The sequence below is a fragment of the Balaenoptera acutorostrata genome, chromosome 16 (genome assembly GCF_949987535.1).
Source record: "Balaenoptera acutorostrata chromosome 16, mBalAcu1.1, whole genome shotgun sequence".
NCBI lineage: Eukaryota > Metazoa > Chordata > Mammalia > Artiodactyla > Balaenopteridae > Balaenoptera > Balaenoptera acutorostrata.
In genome coordinates this window covers 81,131,041-81,155,900 of record NC_080079.1, presented here as the reverse complement: position 1 = coordinate 81,155,900, position 24,860 = coordinate 81,131,041, and the positions used below count along the sequence as shown (strand labels likewise).

Sequence of the window (24,860 nt, the reverse complement as noted above, 5' to 3'; positions counted from 1 at the left end):
TTTCCACCGCTCTGTCTTCCAACTCACTTATCCGTTCTTCTGCCTCTGTTATTCTGCTATTGATTCCTTCTTGTGTATTTTTCACTTCAGTTATTGTGGTGTTTATCTCTGTTTTCTTTTTATTGTTGTTGTTCTTTAAATCTTCTCTTTGTTAAACATTTCTTGTATCTTCTCGGTCTGTGCCTCCATTCTTTTTCCAAGGTTTTGGATCACTTTTACTATCGTTATTTTGAATTATTTTTCAGGTAGATTGCCTGTCTCCTCTTCATTTAGTTGTCCTCTTCATTTAGTTGTCCTTGTGGGTTTTCTATCTTGTTCCTTCATCTGCATCATATTTCTCTGTTGTCTCATTTTGTCTAACTTTCTGTGTTTGTGGTCTCCTTTCCACAGGCTGCAGGATTGCAGTTCCTCTTGCTTCTGGTGTCTGCCCCCTGGTGGGTGAGGTTGGTCCAGAGGCTTATGCAGGCTTCCTGGTGGGAGGGACTGGTGCCTGCCCTCTGGTGGGCAGGGCTGTGTCAAGGGGTGTGTTTTGAGGTGGCTGTGAGCTCCATAGGACTTTAGGCAGCCTGTCTGCTCATAGGTGGGGCTGTGTTCCTATGTGCTGGTTGTTTGACCTGAGACATTCCAGCACTGGATCCTGCAGGCTGTTGGGTGGGGCTGGGTCTTGGTGCCAAAATGGGGACCTCCGGGAGAGTTCACGCTGATCAGTATTCCTTGGGGAATATTGATCCTTCCTCCCACAAGTGTCCTTGTCTCCCACAGTGATCTACAGCCAACCCCTGCCTCCCCAGGAGACCCTCCAAGATCCCTAGGTAGGTCTAGCCCAGGTTCCTATGGAGGTACTGCTTTGTGCTGGGTCCCAGTGCACTCTTGTATGCGCCCTCCAAGAGTGTTTCCCCCAGCCCTGTGGAGCTCCTGCTCTCAAGCCCCACTGGCCTTCAGGGCTGAGTGCTCTGGGGGTTCTTCCTCCCAATGCCAGACCCTCAGACTGTCTTGGAGGGCTATTTTTATGTACACTTGTCCCTATATAGCCTGTGTGATTTTAATATTTTTTAGTGTGAGGGCTGTTTTTAGTATGGATGTCTGCCACGTCTTTCCTCAGTGTATGCTGGCCGTTATCCCCTTGATAGGGGGTTTGGCTGGTGCTGTGGTGACCAGATCCTGCACTGGGTATTGAGCGGGGCCTCCCCTTTGGTCTGTGGTTGTCACTGCCCTGTCAGGGGCGGAGTCTGCTCCCTAGTTGTTGTTGTAGAGGCCCCCAGATCTGTTTCTTAGCTGTGTTTCTGATCTGCGGTACAAGGTAGGCAGGATTGGAGCACTCCCACGGGGAGGGAAGCCACTGAGTATTCCTCCTCTGGAGATGTTCACCTGTGAGCATGCTCTGTTGTGTCACCTTTCACCTGTTGTGCGGGCTCGCAAATTACACTGTTGTTGGCACTGCTTTCAGCCCCACGTTAACCGTGGATATGCCGGCAGTTGGCCCTGGTGTCTCTCAGGTATTGTTTTCACCAGGCCACCAGCGTAGATCCACTGAAGTCATGTCCCAGGACTGCAGTAATCATGCATCTGGACCCTCTGTGGGTGCTATGGGGGCAGCTCAGACTCTGGCCTGGCCCAACCCCTGTGTGTATGTGCCCACAAAGTCCACAGCTGCTAAAACTAGACCCATCTCAGCGGTGGGAGCGCTCACTGTCTGTTCGGATGTTCTGCAGGCTCTGAGTTTACAAAGCCGGTCACGGGGTATAAATCTGTGCTTCACACAGCCGCGAGGAGAGATTTCAGCTCGTCTTCCTTAGTTGCATGGCCCCTGGGGCTCAGCTGTGACATCAGCCCCACCTCTGCATGTGGGTCACCCACCAGTGTCTGCTCCTGAGGCTGCCCCGGAGCACAGGTGCCCGCCCAGGCGGGAGGGGGCAGAGGCTGCGAGTGACCAGGACACACGGGCCTACTCTAGCGGGAGCCCCTCCTAATAGCTACTGTATGTCTGACTATGATTTCTCTTGCTCTGTGTTCCCTCCCAAGACAGGAGCCCAGATTTCCTGAGTGCTCTGCTCTGAGTGGCCCTTCCTTGAGAAAGGGTCCAGTTGGGGGTGATGGACACACAGGTGTGTGGCCAGAAGCCTCAGTCCCTGCTCTTGCTGGGACAGGAGAGGAGGACCCCATGTGCAAGAGCAGAAGGGACCACAGAGTGGGGTGGGGTGGCCAGCAGAGATGCCAAGCAGAGGTCTTAACGGGTAGTCCTGCCATCATCCCCATTTGACAGCTGAGGAAATCGAGGTTGGTTAGACTCGTCTAGGAACAAGGAGCTGGCCCATTGCAGGGCTCGGATACGAACCCAAGGGGGCTCTAAATTCCTGTCCAGGAAGACCCACTTGGGGGACCTGTCTCCTCCCACTTGGCACTGAGCCTGGAGACCCTCCTCAAAGTGCTCATGGCCTGGCGGGGGTGGGCTCTGCTAGGGACTGGGTGGGAAAGGAAGGGCCTCTGGGTTGGGGGGGTTCCCCAGGATCCACAGGGCTCAGTGTACAGAGGAATAGGGAGAGGCGTGGTCAGAGAGACCTGGCCCCAGGCAGAGTCCCAGGGTAGGGGAGAGGCTGGGGTGGTCCTGCACAGCCCCTGGGGGCTCTGCCCGTGCCCCGAGGGGGTTTTGGGCCTCTGCCTCAAAGCCCACCCTCACATTATGACCCGCTAGATGGTGGCCGTGCTTCTGTCTGCAGACCCAGCCCTGGGGCTGCAGCCTCTTTATTATGCCTTTATAAAAAGGGCTGATTTCAAAACTGAGCTTCTTTGCACTAAAAAACAAAGTGATTTAGAAGATGACAAAATAGACGCGCCATTTAGAAACGTTACCAAATAGACGACAAATGTGTCGAAGGGAAAGCGAACGTCTCCTCCCGCCCCTGCCCCCGTGCAGTAAAGTCCGTAATCAGTGTGGCCACGGGCGGCCAGATGTTTTCTGTGCCTTTATTTCCATGTCATGTGCACGTCTGTTTATGTCATTTAGAAGTGACTGGTGCGGGATCTTGTGCAGCTGGGGAGTCCAGGGGCGGGGTCCTCGGCCCAGCTGCTGTTGGAGGGGTCACTGCCCCAAGCTGAAGGGATGGGCCTCACGTGGCTGCCCCTTGCTTCCCGTGGCCTCCCGGGCGGTGCACGGGCACGGTGTAGGCGGGACGCAGTCTCTGCAGGACCGAGCCCCCCCGCGGGTGGGGGGGCCCTGGGGGAGGAGCAGCGTGATGAGGGACGTGCCGCCCAGTGGCTGTGCAGGACACGTGGACTGGGGCCCCACCCCCGGGGTAGGTGACTGCACCCTGAGCGCACGCCCCTCCCCTGTCGAGGGGGACAGTGAGTGCCGTCTGAGGCTCCCTAGGGAGCTGTGGGCCGGAGCCCAGTGTAGAGCTCGGCCCCCTGGCTTCCTGCGAGGCTCACCTGTCCCCCCACGGGCAGCAGAGCTGGGGGGCTGAGTCCCCAGGCTGGCTCCCCACTGGCTAGCCCTGGGGCAGGTGTCCCTGCAGGCGGCCTTGCCCTGTGGAGGATCTGATAGGGGCTCTGTGAGTTAGTGGGGTGTCAGTGTGCTCCCCCCGTAGCACCTTCCGACCAGAGCAGCGCACTGTCTCCACGGGGGGAGAGGCCAGAGGCTTCGAAAATGCCGTTTCTGATGACCAAGAAGCTTGGGGTCAGGATGTCCAACTGGCCAAGGTTACCACTCTCGGGTCACCTTTTGAACCCAGAACTGTGTGATCTCAGGAAAGTCGCCCCGTAGCGCATGGCCCTCAGCTGAAGTGCTGGGGGTCGGGTCCCCTCGGGTCCCAGTGACGGCACAGCAGAGCAGCTGCCAGTGCTGAGGCGCCCAGGGAGCCCACCTTCCTTATTTCCTCCCACAGAAGGCTACTGAGCACGGCCATGGGGCGGGTTACAGCCAGACAGGAAGATGTGAAGGCAGGTGATCAGCCACTTCTGGCGTCGTGGGTCAGCAGTCTAGCGATTAACCCAGGGGGGCTTCCTAGGGGTGGTGACACCCGGGCTGGACTTGGAAATCCTAGGATTTCCTCGGTTGAGTTCCTTCTTGCTGAGTCTGTTTCACTATGTGAAAAATGAACGGTTTGCTCAAGTCAGTGGTTCTTTGACTTAAGCGGCAAAGAGGACCCACCCCAGGGTTCTGACCCAGGGGGGCCTGAGACTGTGCATTCTAACGTGGGTTGAGGGGAGTGTTCTGAGAGTCTGAACCCAACCTGACGCGAGGGCTACACGGTGCCTGGGGGCCACAGATGTTGCAATCCAGGCCTGTCCCCGGGGACTTCCCTTGAGCGCTTGCTCTCCTTGCAAAGGATTTTCTGAGAATCCAAAGGCGACCTCCAGGCGTTTGGCAGAGAAGCCAGCGTCGTTTGGGCCGGGCCCCTTTTGCCCTGGTGTGAGGCTCAGTTGATGTGCTGGGGTGGGAGTTGGCTCTCCTTGTAAAGCCCTTGGAGGGGCCCCTCATGGCAGTAAAATACTCATGGCTGCTGTTTGCTCCGCCCAATGGGGAGACCGAGGCCAGAAGGGCTCAGAGGCCAACCCTGGTCCGGGCAAGAGAGCAGGCCAGGGCTGGTTGGAGGCGTCATCACCGGCAAGCTCAGCACTGAGGGCTCTTTCTGCCCCCTGAGGCGTGGGGAGCAGCCCCGGCCCGGAGAGGGAGGCCAGCGCGGCGGCCTGGGGAGCTAGGGGTGGGGCAGCGGCGCCTGCCTGCCAGTGACCAGAGAGGGTGACACCTGGCCACGGTCCCCACCAAGGCAGGAAGGGCCAGCTCCTCCCCCCGGACTTCAGCCTCCCTGCTCTCCAAGGGTGGGACTAGCCCAGCAGGCGGGGCAGGCCACCCCTGGCCAGCGGGAGGGGGAGTGTGCCCACGGCACTAGCTTCCGAGGCCGCGGGCTAGCAGGTGTGTGTCACGCTGATGCCACAGAGCCCCCTCCAGACACGGCCAGCTGCCCCGGGCAGTGAGGAAACTGAGGCCCAGAGGGCTGCAGACTCTCCCGGGCCTCGTGAGAGCCTGCAGCAAAGCCCGGCTGCAGTGCGAGGTGGGGACCCTCAGCCCCCATCACACTGAGCCCCCAGACTGCTGCCCAGCATCTGCGTCTAATAGGCATTTCAAATCCACGTGTCCAAAAGCAAGTTCCAGGTCTTTCCCCAAACCCCACCCTCAAAGCCTTTCCCCATGCTGGTCAGTCGCTCAGGCGGAAGACCGTTCTCCACGGCGTCCAGAGTTGACCCTGCTCCCCTCCTCCTCGGCCATCACCTGACCTGAGCAGTGTCTCCCAGGGTTTTGTCATGGCAGAAGCCACTGATTGGTTTTCAGATCTCTCCCTTGCTGGGTCTCCACCCGGCGGCCATGGTGACCTTCACCCTGAGTCAGGTCACTCCTTTGTGCGGAGCCCCGACGCCTCCTGTCTCACATGTTGCACCCTGGGCCCCCAGGTGTGTATGGTCTGGCCAGACCACTCCCCTGCTGATCACCTTCCCCTACACTGGCCTCAGGACCTTGGCACCTGCTGTCCTTTTTGCCTAGAACCTCCGTCTTTTATCCCAGGAAGCTGCACAGCTAACACCATCAGTCTGTCTCAGGGCCCCCTCCCCGAGGCCGCCTTGATCACCCCCCCGCACACTCAGTGTTCTCCTCCTGGTGCTGTTTTTCTCCATAGTTTCTCTTTTCCCACTGGGATGGAACCCCAGGAGGCAGGGCCTTCTGTGTCCAGATGCCTGGAATGAGGCCTGGTATGCACAGAGCAGGTGGTGAAGAAACATTTATCAGACACATTGATCAGCGGCTTCGGGGCCACTGAGGAGCCTGCCCGCCCGCCTGTGCTGACATCTAATGACACCCCTCCCGGCCCTGCCGGGGCTCAGGCTCTGCACCTGCACGCAGGCTGCAGGCGGCCTGGGAGGAGGGCCTGGCGGAGGTGCCTTTGATGCCTCACGGCCTCATTCTTTTCTCCCAGGAAACTATGCCCCAGACGTCCGTGGTCTTCTCCAGCATCCTCGGGCCCAGCTGTAGTGGACAGGTGCAGCCCGGCATGGGGGAGCGAGGAGGTGGGGCCGGCAGCTCCGGGGACCTCATCTTCCAAGACGGACGTCTCATCTCCGGGTCCCTGGAGGCCTTGATGGAGCACTTGGTCCCCACAGTGGACTATTACCCCGACGTGAGTGCCCGGTGACTGGCGGGGTCGACCTGGGCTCCCGGGGAGGCTGCTGCTGGGATGGCAAGGGAGGTCCCCCATCAGTCAGAGCTGGACGGAGCAGCAGGGAGCCCCGGCCCTACCTCCTGTGCTTTCCTGCTCCCTCCCACCCCAGCCCCCAGCCTAGGAGTGGGGAACCAGCAGCGACTTCCCTGCTGTCCCCAGGCAGGTAGGAGATGGCCCTGGAGGGGCAAGAGGGGTCTAAGGGGCAAGGCCAGTGTTTCAGGGTCCTGGTGAGGGTCTACCCATCAGTGTCCCGTCTCTGAGCTGGGAAGTTTGTTTTGTGCATGAACCGCAGTGGCTCAGAATGAAGAGGGTCGGCCCCTCCTGGGCACATGCGTGTGTGGGCAGGACGGGCCTTTGCCAACCCGAATCCTCCCTCTTCACCTCAAGGTGACATTGGCGCGTTCTCGGAAGAGCGAGAAAGAATTCCCTTGTCACGTGTGGCTTCCCTTCCGCCTCCAGTAGATGACGTCTCGTAGTGGCAGTGGGGTTGTTACCTGCTCCCTTTCGAGAGCCAGGCTTCCCCTCTGGGTGCCCCCTCCCTCCTGAGGGCAGGGCCCTGCGCATGGCCTCCGGGCGACAGACGGGGCTGCGAGGGAGGGTGGGGAGGAATTGCCCCCTCTGCCCTCCAGATGGGTTTCCGGGGCTCCTGGCCGCCCCCCCCCCCGACACGTCAGGCCTCCTCCCTCCCTCCTGGGGCTCTGTCCACTCCTCTGTCTGTCCTTCCGTCCACCCCGGAAATCCTCTCAGGGCCTGGCTGGGGCTGGTGATGCCGATGTGGCGGCCGAGGGCCAGGCGGCAGAGCCGGGGAGAGGGGACCCCGGGCCCTGAAGACGCCCGGAGCAGGGCTGCAGCCCCCCCAGGGCTGGGACCTCCAACCCCAGTGCTGGTCTGTGCGACAGTGGCCTTGCGTGGAGGGGGGAGGAGCCTCCCCTCTTTCAGGCCTGTCCCCGGGGAGCCTCCTCAGCCAGCTCACCCAGTGTTGTCCCCAGAGAACTGTGCCCTGGGGTCCCAGCCTGCTTCCCAGGAGAGAGCCAAGGGGCGGCGGAGGTCGAACGGGGGCCCAGCTAGGCATCAGCCCGGCTGCCGAGCACCCGGGCTCCCCGCCGTTCCCTCGCGGCCCGTGCCCTACGGACGTGGGCGGCTGGGGACACGGCGCTCCGTCTGTCTCCCTGCTCCTCCCCGGAGACGCGCAGCTCCTGCCTCGGGCTCTCCTCTGCCCCAGCTAAGAGCTCCGAGGTGTAACAGCTGCGGCCTTCCTTCACGCTCTGAGCCTTCTCCTCAGGAGGGCCCCCTGAAGGTCCCACCACTGATGGGCCAGGCCGCTGGAGCACCCGTGCTGCACAGCCCAGGCACACCCTGCTGCTCCCGGGAGAGCCTCCCCAGCGGCCTCTGAGGGCTGCATCGGGGCAGGGAGGGCCTGAGGGCCGAGTCCCGATCCGGGAGGCTGCGTTAGGCTGCAGCACGGAAGACCTGCTCCTTTGGGCCTGGAGTGGAGGCCGAGGGTCCTGGGCCCCCCGCCTGCAGCAGCCGTGTGGGAGTAGATCACTGTCTGAGTCGAGTCCCCGGGAGACCCCAAGCAGCCTCCCTACCCCCAAGTCCACCCTGTCTGCAGGCAGGGGCCTGGCAAATCCCACGTCAGCCAGAAGCTTCCAAGAGCCCTGGGCTCTGCTCCCTGCCGCCTTTCAGCCCGGACCAGGTGCACCCCTCAGCCTGCACTGCGACCCGGTGACGAGGACATGCGGCCTTGGGACTGGGGGGGCCCTGGTGTGGCAGGTGGGGATGGGACCCACAGCTGGCTAGTGACCGCACAGCGGCTTGCAGCAGCTCCCGATGTGGGATCCTGGGGCCAAGGAGGCCTCCCCCGGCCCCCCAGCCAGGCCTCGCCCCACTGAGCCGTGAGGATCTGGCACAGAGCAGGCTGGGCGCCTGGCCCGGGGAGCACCGTGGGCTGGGCCACAGGCCCACACAGGCCCGGAGATACCGCCGACATCCAGGTCCGCGTTTAGCTCCCGGCGTGGGGTAGGGGAGCATCCCAGCAGAGAAAGACCACTGGAGCCGAGCTTGTCAGGGACGCCTCTGAGAGCTGCTGCGAAGTGGGGTTTGATCTGTGCCTTGCACGGTGGGCAGGGTTTGGGAGCAGCGAGAGAGGAGGAAGGGCATTCGAGGTGAGGTAAACCACGCAGCAGGTGATGCTGGGCCCGGGAGGCGGGAGCCAGGTGCAGGAGCAGGCCGCGGCTATACCTGGGGGCCACGCCGGGCCGACTCACTCTTCGCCCTCTGTCTCTTTCCTTCAGAGGACGTACATCTTCACGTTTCTCTTGAGCTCCCGGGTCTTCGTCCCCCCTCATGACCTGCTGGCCCGCGTGGGGCAGATCTGCCTGGAGCAGAGGCAGCAGCTGGAGGCCGGATCTGATAAGGTAAAGGCCCCGGGCTGCCCCGTCTCCGTGCCCCTGGCTTCCCCGCTCGCTCACGCTTGGGAGAGAATCCTGCTCAGGATGGGGCCTGGCTCAGCCCGGCCCGGGCCCCTCCCTGCTGGGGGCAGGTCTGCTTGCCCGGCCTCCTGACGTCCCTGGAGCAGGCCTCCCGGGGGTCTGCAGGGGCGCCCACCTCCCAGGGCGCTGGATGGAACTGCCGCTGGCGGGTGCTCACACCCCTCCCGGGGAAGGGCCACAGCAGACAGCCCTGCCGGCTCTCCTGCTCAGGGCCAGACACCCCGGAAGGGAGGGTCCGGCTCCAGCTGGTGGAGAAGCAGCCTGGGTCGCTGCTCCCTCCAAGGGGGGTGGCGGGCAGCACCCTCAGGCTAGAGTTTTCAGAGACTCAAATAGGGCTGTCTTTCACTGTCATGTCTTCTGATTGAGTCAGGCGTTGGGCAGTCAAGATGGGTAAGAAACCACAGCTCATCCCTGAGGCCCTGGGGCAGGCCCGGGGTCTGGTGCGGAAGCAGGGGTGGTGGGCGTACTCTCAAGGCGCTGGCAGGGCCTGTTCCTGATGACCTTCCCCTCACCAGGCCGGGCCTCCTGCCTCTGGAGGTTTGCAGCAAAGGCCTGTGACATCTGTGCCCTCTTCAGTCTCCTCTCCAGAGGGGCCCTTCCCCGGGTGTGCTGGGCAGGGACAGAGACAGGCACCCATTGCAGCCCGGGGATCAGGAGAGGCTCCTGAAGGCGTGGGTGGGGAAATGCCAGAACAGGGTGAGTGGGAGATGAAATTCTAGGCTAAAGGTCAGCAGGGGGACAGTAGAAGCCTGAGAGGAGCCTGGGGTGAGCCCGCCCACCTTCGTCTGTGATGACAGGCAGGGCGGGGCCTCTGAGGAGGGAATGCAGGGCTGTAGTTCCTGCTGAGTGCGGGGTGCAGCGGGCACCCAGGGGGAGTGTCAGCTGGGTGGAGGCAGCGGAGCAGAGGTGGGTGGAGGGGGGCAGGTAGGTGTAGGTGTGGGGAGTTGGGTCATGAAGGAGCTGGGACCTGAGGGCAGTCAGGGCCGGAACGGGTGGCCGGGTGGGCACGGGGATCTGGTCAGGGCCAGGCAGGAGCCAAGGCGGGCATAGGAATGGTTTAGCGTACGTGAGCCAGCGCGGGGCTGGGCATAGAGGACTGGGCGGGAGAGCACGGCCGGGCATCCCGCACCCCCTCCTTGGGCTGTACGTGCGTGTGGACCTGGGCCAGTGGGAACTGGGGAGAGGATGCCTGGTGTGTCTGCGGCCCTTCCCAGCACTTGCCAACCTGCTTTTTACTGGGAGAAGGTGGCTAGGGTCTCTTGCTTAACGTTAATGATTTTGCTTGGTTTTCATCGTGTCCTTTTTTATGGGTAACTTCTAATTCCAGCAAATGAAACTAATTTTCTGTGTCATGGTAGCGATAGGTCAGGTTCTTTGAAAATGAATTTAAGTGAAAGAGAGCTGGCTTAAGGGGAATGTGAAGCAAAGCAGGAATGACGAAACCGCAGGTGGACAGGGCAGAGGACGCCCCTACCCAGCAGCCCACACCCCAGCCTCGGGGCAGAGGACACAGGTCCTGCGGGGGAATGGGTCGGAGGGTGTGGCAGAACTGGGGGTGCTTGTACCTCTTGTCATCTTGTCACCCACTCTGGAGGGTCAGACCTTGCTTTATCCCCCGCCCCCACCAGGCCAGGCTGAAGTCCTTCTCAGCCAAGATCGTGCAGCTACTGAAGGAGTGGACAGAGGCCTTCCCCTACGACTTCCAGGACGAGAAGGCCATGGCCGAACTGAAAGCCATCACCCACCGGGTCACCCAGTGTGATGAGGTGAGGTCCTCCTCGGACCCTGGCAGAGTTCCTTGTCTGAGGGAGGGGTGGGTCTTCAGGGACAGCTCTGTATGTGGTCCCCTTTGCTGTCACTCCCAAGAGGACTGCTGGGTGGCTGCATTTGCCCCTCAACCCCATGAGGGCTGCTCAGCTGGCCAGCAACAGGCCAGACTCGCCCTCGGCATCCTGCGCACGCGGGAGACCCTGTGGCCCGAGCGGGGTGATCCCAGGCCCCACCTGCTCCCGCTCGTTGGGTGGGTGGAGTGGGGGCCTAGCGAGAGGCCTTGTCCGCCTTTCCCGGCTCCCAGCTCCCGCTTGGTCTGCAGCGTTGAGACGGGCCCTCCAGAGAGGTTGGTCCTGCTGTCAGCCCCCATCGTGGGAGCCTGGGCTCCGTGTGCTCAGCACCTTCCGCCTTCCTGAGGGCTCAAAGCCCAGGGAGAGCGGGGCAGGGCCAGGGCTGCCCCCACCCAGGGAAGGAAGGCTCCTAGTCCTGGAGGAAGCCCTTCCGGAGTCCCTCATCCCTACCGTGGGCCCCTCCTACGGTGGAAAGGCCACGGGAAGTAGCTCAGCCGGCCGTCACCCGGAAAGCCATGCTTTTCAGACCCAGAAGCCCAGCCCTGGCCTTCAGCTCCCTTCTCCTCAGGACGGCTGTGGAGTCACCCTCCCCTGCAGCGCTCGGCGGAGCCCACACTGTGCCCCACTCTGCTGTCAGAGGCCCAAGTGCTCATGGCAGGTCTGGGTAGGGGACGTGGGCTCAAAGTTAGACACACCCCTGGAGACGAGATGGGTTCCTCCGGCGCGGTGTGGGTCTTGCTGCCAGCCCAGGCCAGCACCTTCTCCGCCCCCGCCCCTCCCAGGAGAATGGCACGGTGAAGAAGGCCATCGCCCAAATGACGCAGAGCCTGCTGCTGTCCCTGGCTGCCCGGAGCCAGCTTCAGGAGCTGCGCGAGAAGCTCCGCTCACCGGCCATGGACAAAGGGCCCATCCTCAAGGCCAAGCCGCCAGCCGCGCAGAAGGACATCCTGGGCGTGTGCTGTGACCCCCTGGTGTTGGCCCAGCAGCTGACTCACATCGAGCTGGTCAGTGCTGCAGCGCGCCCTTCCCAGGACGGGGCTGGGGCGAGTTCACTGACACGCCGGCACCTTCCCAACATGGCACCACAGGGCCTTCCCCTGCCGGCCGGACCGGGCTGTCACGGGAAGCCCGCTTGGCAGCCCCAGGCACTGCCTCTGGCGGCTGTGTGTCCACCTGAGCAGAGGGTTTCTTGGTACCTGGGTCCCCAGGATCACGGCAGCCCCAATCACTGCCTCTGGCGGCTGTGTGTCCACCTGAGCAGAGGGTTTCTTGGTACCTGGGTCCCCAGGATCACGGCAGCCCCGTGTTAACGGGAGGGGCTGGGGTGATGGGGAGTGCAGTGGCCTCAGGATGGAGGAGCGGGAAGAGCTCGGGAAGAGGTGATGGGTTTCAAGGGGGACGGCTCTCCCCACCCTGTCCCCTCATCCTGCCTGTGCCCGAGCTGGGCACGTGCCCTGCACATAGCAGCCGCTGCTGAGGCTCTCGCCTCCCACACCCTGGGGTACAGCTGGGGGGCCTGCCCACTGCCTGGGTGCTCTGATCGAGGAGGGGCCGTGGCTGAGGGGCACGCCTGCAGGGAGGTCGTGACTGCTGCTCTCAACACGCCCTCCACGCTGCGTGTGCGGCCTGCCTGAGGTTGGCAGGCTTGTTACTCCTCCTGGGCTGTCTCCCCGTTCCACCCAGGAGAGGGTCAGCAGCATCCACCCTGAGGACCTGATGCAGATCGTCAGCCACGTGGACTCTCGGGACAAGCACAGGGTGAGGGGCTGCGGCGTGCTCCGGGGTGGCCGGGGAGGGTGCGGGGCCTCGCCCAGACGCCTGCGCGCCTCCGGTGTCGGGCCTCACGACCTGATGCACGTGGGTCTGGCCTCCCAGCGCCTGCCCCAGGGCTCGGTGGACGGCCACGCAGGGTGCTGCGTGCTGCCGGGGAGCCCTGGAGGGCCGGGTGGGGGCATCCTGGGAGACCCGGGCGGGCCCGGGGGGCCAGTCCAGCAGCCGCCCCCCTCCTCCTCTGGCCACAGCTCCTTGGTTCTGAGGGTGGGGCTGGGGCGGCAGCCACGGGCAGAGTCCTCGGGCTCCCTGTGACCTGCTGTGTCCCCACAGTGCCGAGGGGACCTGATTAAGACCTACAGCCTGGAGGCCTACGACAACTGGTTCAACTGCCTCAGCATGCTGGTGGCCACCGAGGTGTGCCGGGTAAGTGCCGCGCGGCGCACACAGCAGCAGGGCCGGCCCCGTCTCCTCCCGACCCCACCGTGCCGCCTGGGGCTCTGACCCCTGTACCCCGCAGGGGACGGAACTTTGCAAGTGGAGACAGGAAGCTTTTATTGCCAGGGCCTTGGAAGCGCCAACCCCCAACAGTGATGCCTTAAATTACAACAGAGACCCATCCGGGGAGGCTTCCTGTGCCCAGCATGGCCTGCCAGCTCATCTGGGTCTCCCTTGGTCCTCTCAGCCTGCCTTCCCGCCCCTCTGCCCAGCATCGAAAATGCCACGGCTGCATTTCCTGCCTCTGCAGCCTGCGAGAATCCCTCCACCCCAGGCCTGACAGCTCTGAGGGCCCAGGGCAGCTCCCGTCCAGGCCGCCCTTTGGGGGCTGGTGCCGGAGGGGATGACCCCCGGTGGGGCCCGCGCTGAGCAGTCTGGCCGCCCTCCAGGTGGTGAAGAAGAAGCATCGGACTCGCATGCTGGAGTTCTTCATCGACGTGGCCCGAGAGTGCTTCAACATCGGGAACTTCAACTCCATGATGGCCATCATCTGTGAGTGGGCGGGCCCCAGGGGCTCCCTCCAGCACGGTGTGGCCCGTCTCCCCCCGCCCTGACCCCAGCTGTCGCCCCCTGCAGCTGGCATGAACCTCAGTCCTGTGGCGAGGCTGAAGAAAACCTGGTCCAAAGTCAAGACGGCCAAGTTCGACGTCTTAGAGGTAGGCACCCTGTCTTGTCCCGAGTCGGCCTGAGGAGGGCTGGGCGTCCCATCACGCTCTGACCCCTTGCTGAGGGCCTGCTGCCCCAAGCGCCGTCTGATGTTGGGCGTGTCCGCTGACCTGGCTGCGGCGCCCCCAGAAGGCAGGTAGCCCATGCTTTCCTCGGCCCTTGCGACTTGAGTCAGAACCGGCATCGCCTAAAGCAAAGCTCGGGGAAAAGATCAGCAAGGAGTTTGTCGGCAAAAGCAGGCCGACAGCCCCAGGTTGGGCGATGCCGACCAAGCAGCGACTGGCCTTTTCCTCGTTCGACTTCCATGGTCCCCGACCGTCTGGGGGGCCCAGGGGCTGACCGGCGAGTCTACAGCCTTGAGATGTATTTGATCAGAGAATCCAGTTTTTGCAAGTGTGTGTCTTGTGGAGCTGGTCAGGTTTGGGAGGTGTCCGCGAAAGCACAAGGGCAAAGGAAGGTTTTGAAGGAAGGAGGTGAGACCCAGACTTCACAGGGCAGGGAGGAGGTGTGTGTGAGCTTAAGATTTCTCTACAGCTTTCCCTGTGACGCCTGGACCCGAACCCAGAAAGCCCCAGCCCAGTGCTCAGACACATGCCCCTGGGCTTCCTTCCCCTGTGCTCACTCCTGGAGAGGAGGCCTCTTCTGGTGATGGTACAGGGCCACCCAGAGCTGTTTCCTGCAAAGGGGCCTCCTGAGCAGCCCTGAGGGGTGCAGGGGGAGCAGTGCCCACCACATCCTCCCGTCTGCCCACAGCACCACATGGACCCATCCAGCAACTTCTGCAACTACCGCACAGCCCTGCAGGGGGCCACACAGAGATCCCAGATGGCCAACAGCAGCCGGGAGAAGATCGTCATCCCTGTGTTCAACCTCTTCGTTAAGGACATCTACTTCCTGCACAAAATCCACACCAACCACCTGCCCAATGGACACATTAACTTCAAGGTCAGCTCAGCCCCCTTGTGGTCTGAGGGGAGGGGGCCAGGCTGTCCCAGCACAGGGTAGGGCAGACTTCCTGGCCTTGCTCTAGGACAGGCAGAATCCGTCTGTGCCATGAGAGCTGCCAGGCTGTGGCCCTGTGGCAGAAGGGCCTTTTAGGACTGAAGGCTCCAGGGTGGGTCATGGGTGCCCGGTGACCTCAAGGTGTGAGGGTGGCCCCAGTTCTGGGTGGATGATCTGGTGACAGGGCTAGAAGCCACAGGGCCCCAGAGTGAGATCATGGGGTGTTCTGGTTGGTGGTGCTGTGCTGGGTGTGGCTGGGACGCCTGCCTCAGCCTGGAGTTACAGATGAGGCGCTTCTTGGGGTTCCTGCACAGCGGAAGCACAGACCTGGCTGCAGCCCGATGGCTCAGGCAGAGGGCAGGACTGAATGGCCTTGGAGACACCGGCTGGCTCTGTTGTAGAGTGCTTCCATGGCTATGAAGTCAGCTTTGTAGGGCTACCGTCCAGTCTCTCTGGGACCAGGGAAATATCAGCTGACCGAAGCCAGAGTCTACGTCCCCTGCGCTAACCAGGGTTTTCAAGCTTAAGGTGACAAATGAACATCCAGTTGGTCTCTGCCCCTTCAGAAATTTTGGGACATCTCCAGACAGATCCATGAGTTCATGACATGGACACAGGTGGAGTGTCCCTTCGAGAAGGACAAGAAGATTCAGAGTTACCTGCTGACGGCTCCCATCTACAGCGAGGAAGGTGAGGTCCATCTCCGCACACTGTAGAAGTTACCCTGACTCGTGCAGGGTGCCCTCCCAGGGTTGTTATTCCCCTGCTACGCTGGGGAAGCTCAGCTCGCAGGGGTGAGTGCATGAGAGCGGGCCATGGGCGGATGGCAGGTGAAGGATAAGGACAAGAAGAGATCAGGCTCCCGAGGCCACTTGAGAGAGCCAGTACGTGGTCGGGCCAGCGCTGCAGAACCAGGAAACGTCTCAGAGTCCCCAGGCAGGTTGCCAGGAACCCCACGCAGCAGAGGCCTGTGGACCAGCCCTGGCCCGAAGTCGCTGCCCCGTTGGTTTAGGAGTTCTTGCCCGGGCCTCGCTCCGCCCTGGGAGGGAGAGTTTGAGAAGGGATAACCAGGGTGGGAGGCAGACTGACCGTGTGTGGACATGGCTTCGGCGGGGCTTCTCGTCTCTCAGCTCTCTTCATCGCCTCCTTCGAAAGTGAAGGTCCCGAGAACCACATGGAAAAGGACAGCTGGAAGACCCTCAGGTAGGAGAACTCCAGAAGCACTCCGGTGAGCCCCCAAGAGCAGCCCCACACCAGAGCCTACAAGGAAGGGAAAGGACGGGGTGGGGGTAGGCATGATGGGTCTGCCCTTTGGAAAGGCGGCCGAGGGCGCCTCTCTGCAGACCGGGGAGAGGAAGGCATCCCGGGTGCAGGCTGAGGACTTGGGGTTTGAACGTCCCTGACCCCTCCCTCAATGGGCGGTTCTAGGCAGCCGGGCCTTCCCCTAGTAGCACAAGCCTGCCCTCTGCTTGCTCAGGGGAAGGGCCTGCCGGCCGCCTGACCACTTCCTCGTTCCCTGCTCACCTTTAGGACCACTCTCCTTAACAGAGCCTGAAGGCACGGATGCAGCCTGCAGACGCTGGATTAAGCACACCTACGTACTGAGTTTTAATCTTGAGTGATAATGGGTTGAGATGAGGCCTCACTGGTTGGGGTCCATTATTTTGTACATAACTTTTATGAAAAAAAAAAAGTAATTATTTCATGCATCAGCCTTTGGCACTTAAAGCTTTTTGTTTATGACAGGGCAGGGCCCTGCTTTGGGGAGGGGTGGGGAAAGAGTATCATGGGAGATGGCATCCATGATAACATCTTATTCTAATGAAATGTAGATTTTTATTTTCTACTTTTGATTATTAACATCTTACAAAAACATATTTTAAAAAACCCAACCAAAACCAACGTGAGCCCTGCCTCCTTTCCAGCCAGTGTCTCTGATGTCGGGGTGAGTGCCTTAGAGGGTACTGGCGGGCCCGTTCTCGCCTGCAGCCAGTGCCGCTGGAGGCGCCGGGGAAGCTCTGCCCTAAAAGCGCAGGCCCACGAGGTTCTGGCAAGAAGGGCTCGGGTGGCCCGGAGGTCTCATTTGCATACTTCCAGAAGTGAACCTTGAATATGGGCTTTCCAAAGTTTACATTTTCATTTTCCTTTATCAGGGATTTATGGGGGTTGGGGGGAGGGCAGGGGGACACCTGGCAGCATATTTTCTGTTGGAAGATGTCTGGCAAATTGTTCTTCACCTACATTTTAGGAAAAGAGAAAATCATCTAAAGTAACGTAAGGAGGGAGTCATGGAATTGTCCGTTTTCCAGGCTGTAACTTTGACACACTTAGCTGTAATGAAGCGAATACAAAGTACAATTAAGGATGGGGATGTATAAAGCCATCTTGAAACTCAAGTACAAAGTCAAAAGAAGCAACTTACTTACAAATCAGTGTCCTCCTTCCCTCTGGGTGGGGGATTGGGCTCCCCCTAGTGGAATGTGAGACATGGAAGGTTAGCCAGGCCAGTACCTGCTGGAGCCCACTCACATAAAGCCGCCCAGCATTTGGAGGTATCTTCCACACCCGAACTCGAGGAGTACTCTCCATTTTCTGACTTCCCGGCCATGGGACAGTGACAGCCCTGCTCCCTCCAGGGCCAGAAACGGGCAATCCATGCTGACTCTGTCTCCCTCATGGCGGGGCTGTCATTCCATCCAAGCAGATTTGGAACTACTCACCCTGTTTCTCTCCACGTGGCTGGCTTCCACCGGAGCCTCCAGCTGGCAGGCCTGGGCAAGGACAGTTAGTTGCTAATTCCCAAAACTCCTAGGAGAGCCTGGAGATGTGAAGGCGAGGCCTCAGGGGGAGGTGGCGCCACGATCCGCTGCTGCCGTTGCCCTCAGCCCAGGGTGGAGCAAGGATGTTTACACTGTATTGTCACAGTGTTTTTGCACTTTTCAGACGTTCTAGATAGTACATAGTGTATATTGACAGTACATATTGCTTTGTTTATGTATTTGAGATAAAGAAAGGTTTAAAACTTGAGAATATATATTTGGAATACAATGTTAGAACCTTTTCTGTCCATGTGTTAAGGAGCTTTCACATCAGTGTGCGCTTCACTTGGTCATCAGTTCTAGTACCGACCTGACACAGTGCTACATTTGCTACTTTATTTTCCCAATTTGATACATACCCTATGATGTTTTGGTATTTCGAGATGAACTCTGAGTATAAAGCTGTACTTTATAATAATAAAGGATGTCAGCTGTTGGTGTGACTGGATGTACTTGCATCAATAAAAGAACATGTTGCTCCCCTCGTGTGCCTGTTCTCTGTGCGCGGCTCTGTGTTGGCAGGAGGCATGGGGATGCCCGGGCCAGTGGGGAGGACGAGACTGCCAGGGCCACCACGGGCCTTTCAGAGATGAAGCAAGCAGCTCTCACCTCCACATTCTGACAAAGGGCTTTTCAAATAAACATTGCAAAACAAAGCTGTACAAGAGGCATGTTCTATGCTGCTTTCCTCAAAGAAAGATCCAGAAGGATATCACTAGCAGCTTGAATTACATGGTCATGTCAGTTCAGGAAGCCTACCTTAAACGACTGTCAAGGTTCCTTTACTGCAGGACTAACGAACCTTCAGTGTCCACGGGTGCTGGGGACATTGGGGAGAGCCTGCCGACGTCTTTCTGCTGCGCGGTTCTCCTTTTGTTTCAATGGGTCACACTCAGGAGCACTAAATAAAAGGGATTTGTTGAGGGGCACACAAGAGCTTGTGGCACTGAAGGAAAAGAACTGAGACACTGCTCTTCTCTGGCCTGTCTCCCACTGCCACCCTGTCACCAGTGCCCAGGCTGGATGAGGTCTGCCCGTGACAGCTCGCCAGACCTGACTCTGCTCCTTCAGGCCCAACTCAGCCCGTTCGAGCAGCAGCGCCCAGCAGAACACTCTGCTGGGGGGGTATTCTGTACTGCATCACCCAGTATAGTGCTGCTAGCTACACAGAGGGACTGAGCCCTGAAATGCGGCCAGTGCGACTGAAGAACAGAACTTCTAACCTTACGTACGTTTAAGTAGCTAGTGGACAGAAGGCGAGGCCTGCGGGGCCTCATCACCTGCTGCCCCTCCACGTACCTTGCGGAGTAACAGCACACAGTAGGTGCTCAGGTGTTTGTGGAGCAAACGAGGACCCCTGTGAGGATGCCTAAGTGACTTCTGGGTAAGTGACAACACTTTTTAGGTCCTTCCATTTAAGGGCATCCTTACTTTCTTGGGGTGAAGTTATTTTTGGAAGTTTCTACCCACCTCAGCTGAAGAAGGAGCAGCGCGTCATTTGGTCTGCATCTTGGATGTGGAGCTGGGAGCAGGAGGCGGGCTGGCTTGGCTCGGCACGGCTCTGTCCTTCACCCATGGGTGGTCCCTCCAGGCAGTGCTTCTCAAGGTGTGGGTCCCAGCCTGGCAGCAGCAGCAACACCGGGAACTTGTCTGAGATGTTCTCAGGGCCCCTGCGCAGACCTGCTGAATGGGAAACATGGGAGTGGGGAGCCCAGGCAAGTTGGAGAAGCTCTCCTGGTGGGTAGGGTTCTGCAGGACTCGGCTCCTGCCCACCTCTCGCAGGGGCACGCTGCTGCTCGGGCACTAGACTCACATGCTGTGCACGTGCACCTTCTCCAGTACACTTGCCACCCCGTTCTCTCACACACGTTCTCTGAGCCTCCTTACATCTTCCTGGTGAGTGGCGCTCGTGCTCCTCCGGCCTTGCCCCACCATCCACATCACACTGTTGGCATCCGTCTCATGCACTAGAGCCTCAGCTCTTTCTGTGTAGAAGCCTCTTGGCGTGTAGCTGTGTGGCCAGCGACCAGCGCAGTGTGCAGCTCCTAACTCCATGGGATGACCGAGGGTTACCACCTTTCACTTTACACACACGTTTCAGGGACAAACCTGTTAACAGCATCACATGTGACAGGAAGATAAGCTAAGAATCTCTACTAAGGCCACAGAGACTTCTGTGACAAAACTAAGATTTTTATACACCTATCACACCTACACATTTGTAAAATGTGTGCCATGTTCCTCAGGGAGGCAAGACAGGGTAAGTGGAAGAGCAAGGAATCGAGAGCTAAACTCTTTGGATTTGAGTCCTAGTTTCCAGTTCCCAGCTGGGTACCCTTGGACAAGTTGTCTGCCTTTTTAAGCCTCCATTTTCCCATGATTAAAATGGAATTACAATACTCTTGATCTCATGGGTTGCTGTAATGTTATATGGCAGAAAGTGCAATGCCTGCTGCATTAGAAGCGGTCAGTGTTAGCTGTGTACCAGCAGTGGCACCCCTGATGAAACTGAATGCCACTTCTCCCACAGAGAGAGGAATCTTCTGGGAAAAGTGAAGCAAAGGATTATTAAGTGCCCTTCTCAAAGGAACAACTCAAGTCCTGGTCAATACAAACATATTCTAACATTACCAAAGAATCACTTAAGTGTCAAATATAACCAACATATAAACATATAAACCCTGGTGGCGCAGTGGTTAAGAATCCGCCTGCCAATGCAGGGGACACGGGTTTGAGCCCTGGTCCGAGAAGATCCCATATGCCACAGAGCAACTAAGCCCGTGTGCCACAACGATTGAGCCTGTGCTCTAGAGCCCGCGAGCCACAACTACTGAGCCTCCGTGCCACAGCTACTGAAGCCCGCGCGCCTAGAGCCCGTGAGCCACAACAAGAGAAGCCACCGCAATGACAAGCCCGCACACCGCAACAAAGAGTAGCCCCCGCTCGCCGCAACTAGAGAGAAAGCCCGTGCACAGCAACGAAGACCCAACGCAGCCAAAAAAAAAAATAAATTAAAAAAAAAAAAACTAAAAATCTTAAAAAAAAAGAAACAGGAGAAGAAATTCACACGAAGTTGGGATTCATAACTACTTTCTAAATGAAAAACTTACTATCCACCTATAGGCTGGTAACCTTAGATCACGCCAACATAATTTCTATCTTTATTCTCAAAAAGGCATTCATGATACTGGGAGGAAGGTGAAGGGCTGCTGCCCAAAGCCCACATGCTTCCATCTCAGCATACCCAGGACTCTCAGGTATGGATCTTCAGCAACAATGTTAAGGGAACAATGGTGTCAAGAATATAAGAAAGTCTAAGTTAAGCACCTGTTCGTTTCTGGCAGCATGAAAGACTAAGTGCTTGCCTACTGAAATTGACTAATAAACTTATGCAAAACTTTAACATCCAAGTGAAGGCAGAAACCCAGAGCTTCACTTTTCAATCCACAAGGGAGATAGAGAAGGAAGTCCAGAGCTTGCTCAAGAAGAAGGGTCAAATAGGAGACCCTAGCCCATAAAGCTGACATCCCCAAAAGCCACCCCTCAGCGTAACAGTGAACTTGAAATAAAGCACTCCTACTCCAACCCCACCAAGGGGGTTAAGGAAGATTGCCTGTTTTGAACCTCGGCACTGAATGGAGATGGGGAAAATTTGCCCCTGATAATTTATAACCACAAGTCAGTGAGTTTTACAAAGTTTTGCCGCACAAATCACACTCGTCAAAAATACTTTAAGCTGAGAATTTAGTTTAACATGGCCCTGAACTGATACTGTCCCTAAGTTACTCAGCAGAAGCAAACATTCTAACCTATATTCTAGTTTTAAAAGTCTCTCCTTAGCTGTGTCTAATATTCTGTTAAACCCACCTATTGGATTTTAAAAATTCATTTTCATTTCTAGATGCTCTATTTGGTTCTTTTCCAAATCCATTTGGACAAAATTCTGTATAAATTACCAGAATGTAAAACAGAGAGACAAAGATTGGAAAATATGAAACAGGTTTAACGTATGTTATCAGAGTTACAGAAGAGAGAGAGAAGAAGGCAGAGACAATGAACATGTAATAGCTGAGAATCTTCCAGAACTGACAAAAGACAATCCAAGAAGCCCAAAGATTCTCAAGCAGGATAAAAAACAAAAAACAAAAACAAAATCTGCACACAGACATATCATGGTGATACAGAACAGAAATAAAGAAGAGATTTTAAAGACAGCTGGAGAAAAAGAAGGTTGATTACCTTCAAAGGCATATCAACTGTTAAGCTGATAGCTTACTTCACAATAGAAATAACTGAAGGCAGAAGACAGTGGAATAATAACATCAATGTGCTGTGGAATTAAAGAAACCTCAGCTAGAGTTAGAGTTGGGACAGGCCTGGAGGGGGGGTTCTCATACCTAGCTACACATCACCAATTACTCCAAACAGGAAGAGAGAGAGCAAACATCTCCATCACAGAAAGGTGTTGCCCGCTTTACCACCAACCAGGAAGAAGAAAACTTCTCTCCCCTGAGCACAGGCCAGCCAGTCAGAGACTACAGAAGCCCACCAATGAGAAGCCTCCATACTTTGAACTCCCAACTTCCTCCAATGGACCCTTGGGCTAATACAGTCCCTCCCAATTCCCCCTTTTACCTTAGAGAAGCAAGTTTCCTTTCCTTGCTCTCTGACTTGCCTATGGTCCACCGTCCACCTTAGTTCACATACCCAGAATTGCAATTCCTCTGGCTATTCCCGAATAAACTTGCTTTTCCTGGTAAAATAACTGATTGTATTATTAAAGTTGACAGTGCTAAAAGATTTCTCAACCTAGAATTCTCAACCCTTCAAAAAATATTTCTGGGGCTTCCCTGGTGCCGCAGTGGTTGAGAATCTGCCTGCTAATGCAGGGGACACGGGTTCGAGCCCTGGTCTGGGAAGATCCCACATGCCGCGGAGCAACTAGGCCCGTGAGCCACAACTACTAAGCCTGCGCGTCTGGAGCCTGTGCTCCGCAACAACAGAGGCCACGATAGTGAGAGGCCCGCGCACCGCGATGAAGAGTGGCCCCCGCTTGCCACAACTAGAGAAAGCCCTCGCACAGAAACAAAGGTCCAACACAGCCAAAAATAAATTAAAAAAAAAAAAATTTCTTAAATGAGATAAAGATATTTACACACTAAAATGGAGTTTGCTATCAGACCTTCACTAAAAGAAATGCTAAAGGATGAATCTTGACTCCTACTGCATACTATATAAAAATTATTTCCATATGAATCATAGATCTAAATATGAAAGGCAATACGATAAAGCATTTAAAAGAAAACATGAGTGTTTCTTCTTTACTTTGGAGTAGGCAAAGGTTTTTAAAACTGGACACCAAAACCACTAGCCATAAAAGAAAGAAAACCGATCAACTGGACTTTATTAAAACTAAGAACTTTTGCTTATTAACAGATAACATTAAGAGAATGAAGAACACTCCCCTGCCTGGGAGAAGACATTTGCAATATATAAATCTGACAAAAGACTCATATCCAGAATATATAAGTAACTCCTACACATCAATTAAAAAAAAAAGCCAATTAAAGAAAAAGGGCAAAAAACTGGAATAGGCATTTCACAAACAAGATATCCAAATGGCCAATAAGCATATGAAAAGATACTCAACATCATTTTCCTGATGATAAACTAAACTAAACTCAAAAGGAGATAACTGTACACACCCAACAGAAATTAAAGAGTCTGAATTAAAAACACTGAAAATACTGTGCTGGGGAGGATGTGAAGCAACTGGGTCTCTCATATGTGGCTGGCAGGGGGTCAGTTATTTGGAAGGACTGAGAAAAATTTGCCAACACCCGGCAAGACTATTCAAGAAAAAAGAAAAGCACAAATAAACAGTATCAGGAATGAGAAAGAAGCTATCACTATAGATCGCGTACATATTACACAGATAACAAGAGGAAATGGCAAACAACTTTGTATATTTCATCTAAAATTTCAAATTTATCAGGATAAATTCCTAGAAAACAGCACCTTACCTAAAACAATGCAATCGAAACTGACTCTAGAAGAAACAGAATATCTGAACAGTTCCACAATCATTAAATAAATTGAACCAGTGATCAGAGATCTTACTATATAGAAAAGTTCAGGCCCAGGTGGCTTTCAGGAAGTTTTGTCAAATATTCAAGGAAGAAATAATTACAGTCTTACAAAACTTTTCCAGAAACAGAGTACAAAGGAACACCTGTAACTTATTTTATAAGCTAGTAAAACCTTAATAGAAAAGCCCAAGGGTGAGAAAGGAAGTATAATACATACAGGCAATCTTACTCATGAACACAGATGAAAAACACCTAAAAAAAGTACATATATAATATACACACCCATACACACACAAATATATACAGATATGTAAATAAATATGTGTTTGTGTATGCATGCAAACCGAATGCAGCAATGTATAAGGATAATATAACACATCATGACAGATTGGCATTGACCCCAGGAATGCAAGGGTACTTCAGACAATTAACCTAATTCATCAATTTAACATATTAAAGATGGGAAAAAATCATATAATTATCTCAAAAGATACAGTAAAAATATTTGATAAATGTTCTCAAGCATGATAAAAACTTGCCAAGTAATAATAGAAGGTAACTTTATTAACTTAATACAGGGTATTTATAAAAATACCTATAGCAAATACCATACTTACTGATGAAACACTGAGAATGTCTCCCTTGAAATAAGAAATATGGGCAGGAAGTCCTCTACTATCACTCCATTCAACACTGCACAACAAATCCTAATAAGCACAGTAAGACAAGAAAAATAAAGATATAAAAATTGATAAGAAACAAAACTTCTACTACTCATAGATAACAGAAAAATGCGAAAGAAACTAGAAATACATTATTAGAATTAATTGTGTTCAGCAAGGCTACTGAACACAAAAATTAACACACAAAAATCAGTCTGATTTCTAAATACCAGCAATAGACAATACAAATAAATAAAAGATAGTTACAATGGCATCAAAAATGCAAACCACCCAGGAAAAAAAATCTAAAAAAATAATACATGAAAATCCACTGTGTGAAAAAGTATAAAACTTAATTGAAAGACAATAAAGACCAAAATAGATAATGTCATGTTCAAGGATCAGAGGGCTCTGTATGATAAAGATGTACATTTTCCCCAAAGTGACCTTATAGAGTCAATGAGATTCTAATAAAAATTCATAGAGTCAATGAGATTCTAATAAAAATTCACAAAAGTTTTCATTAAACTTAACAAGCTTATTCTAAAACTTATATGAAAGTACAAAGGCTGCAAACAGCCATGATAATCTTTAAGAACAAGGTGAGCGGATTAATTCTCAGAAATATCAACTCCTATAATGTTACAGTAATATTAGACTGTGATGTGATGACGTGGTGAGAGACAGCCTAATCTGCTGAACAGATGAGAGCCCAGGAGCAGACCTGTGTGTGTATGACATCTGATGGATGAGAGTGGTTCTGCAGATCTGTGGGTAAAATATGGACTTCATAGTAAGGCAACACTGGA

General features: G+C 55.5%; 1 protein-coding gene and 1 long non-coding RNA gene across 6 annotated transcripts in view; one reads left to right on the top strand and one right to left on the bottom strand.

Moving 5' to 3' along the window:
• Positions 1–16,111, top strand: part of RASGEF1A (RasGEF domain family member 1A) — a 105,865-nt gene extending 89,754 nt beyond the window's left edge. For 4 of the 5 annotated variants that reach the window (XM_057530983.1, XM_057530982.1, XM_057530981.1 and 1 more), the window contains exons 2-13: positions 5,970–6,170; positions 8,507–8,629; positions 10,333–10,470; positions 11,328–11,549; positions 12,229–12,303; positions 12,649–12,741; positions 13,203–13,305; positions 13,390–13,469; positions 14,233–14,424; positions 15,048–15,171; positions 15,612–15,684; positions 16,012–16,111. In XM_057530983.1, the coding sequence (XP_057386966.1) occupies positions 5,976–6,170; positions 8,507–8,629; positions 10,333–10,470; positions 11,328–11,549; positions 12,229–12,303; positions 12,649–12,741; positions 13,203–13,305; positions 13,390–13,469; positions 14,233–14,424; positions 15,048–15,171; positions 15,612–15,684; positions 16,012–16,036 (1,443 nt within the window). In that variant the 5' untranslated portion in view covers positions 5,970–5,975 and the 3' untranslated portion in view covers positions 16,037–16,111. Of the gene's footprint in view, positions 1–786; positions 813–5,969; positions 6,171–8,506; positions 8,630–10,332; positions 10,471–11,327; positions 11,550–12,228; positions 12,304–12,648; positions 12,742–13,202; positions 13,306–13,389; positions 13,470–14,232; positions 14,425–15,047; positions 15,172–15,611; positions 15,685–16,011 lie in introns of those variants that run through there. The other variant, XM_057530985.1, reaches the window with a different exon arrangement.
• LOC130705037 (uncharacterized) lies at positions 14,382–24,246 on the bottom strand. Its single transcript, XR_009005667.1, has 4 exons — positions 24,007–24,246; positions 19,188–19,409; positions 18,771–18,983; positions 14,382–18,201 (listed from the first exon to the last, which is right to left on the bottom strand). It is a non-coding gene; the product is annotated as an uncharacterized LOC130705037 (long non-coding RNA).
• Between the last annotated feature and the right edge of the window lie 614 nt (positions 24,247–24,860).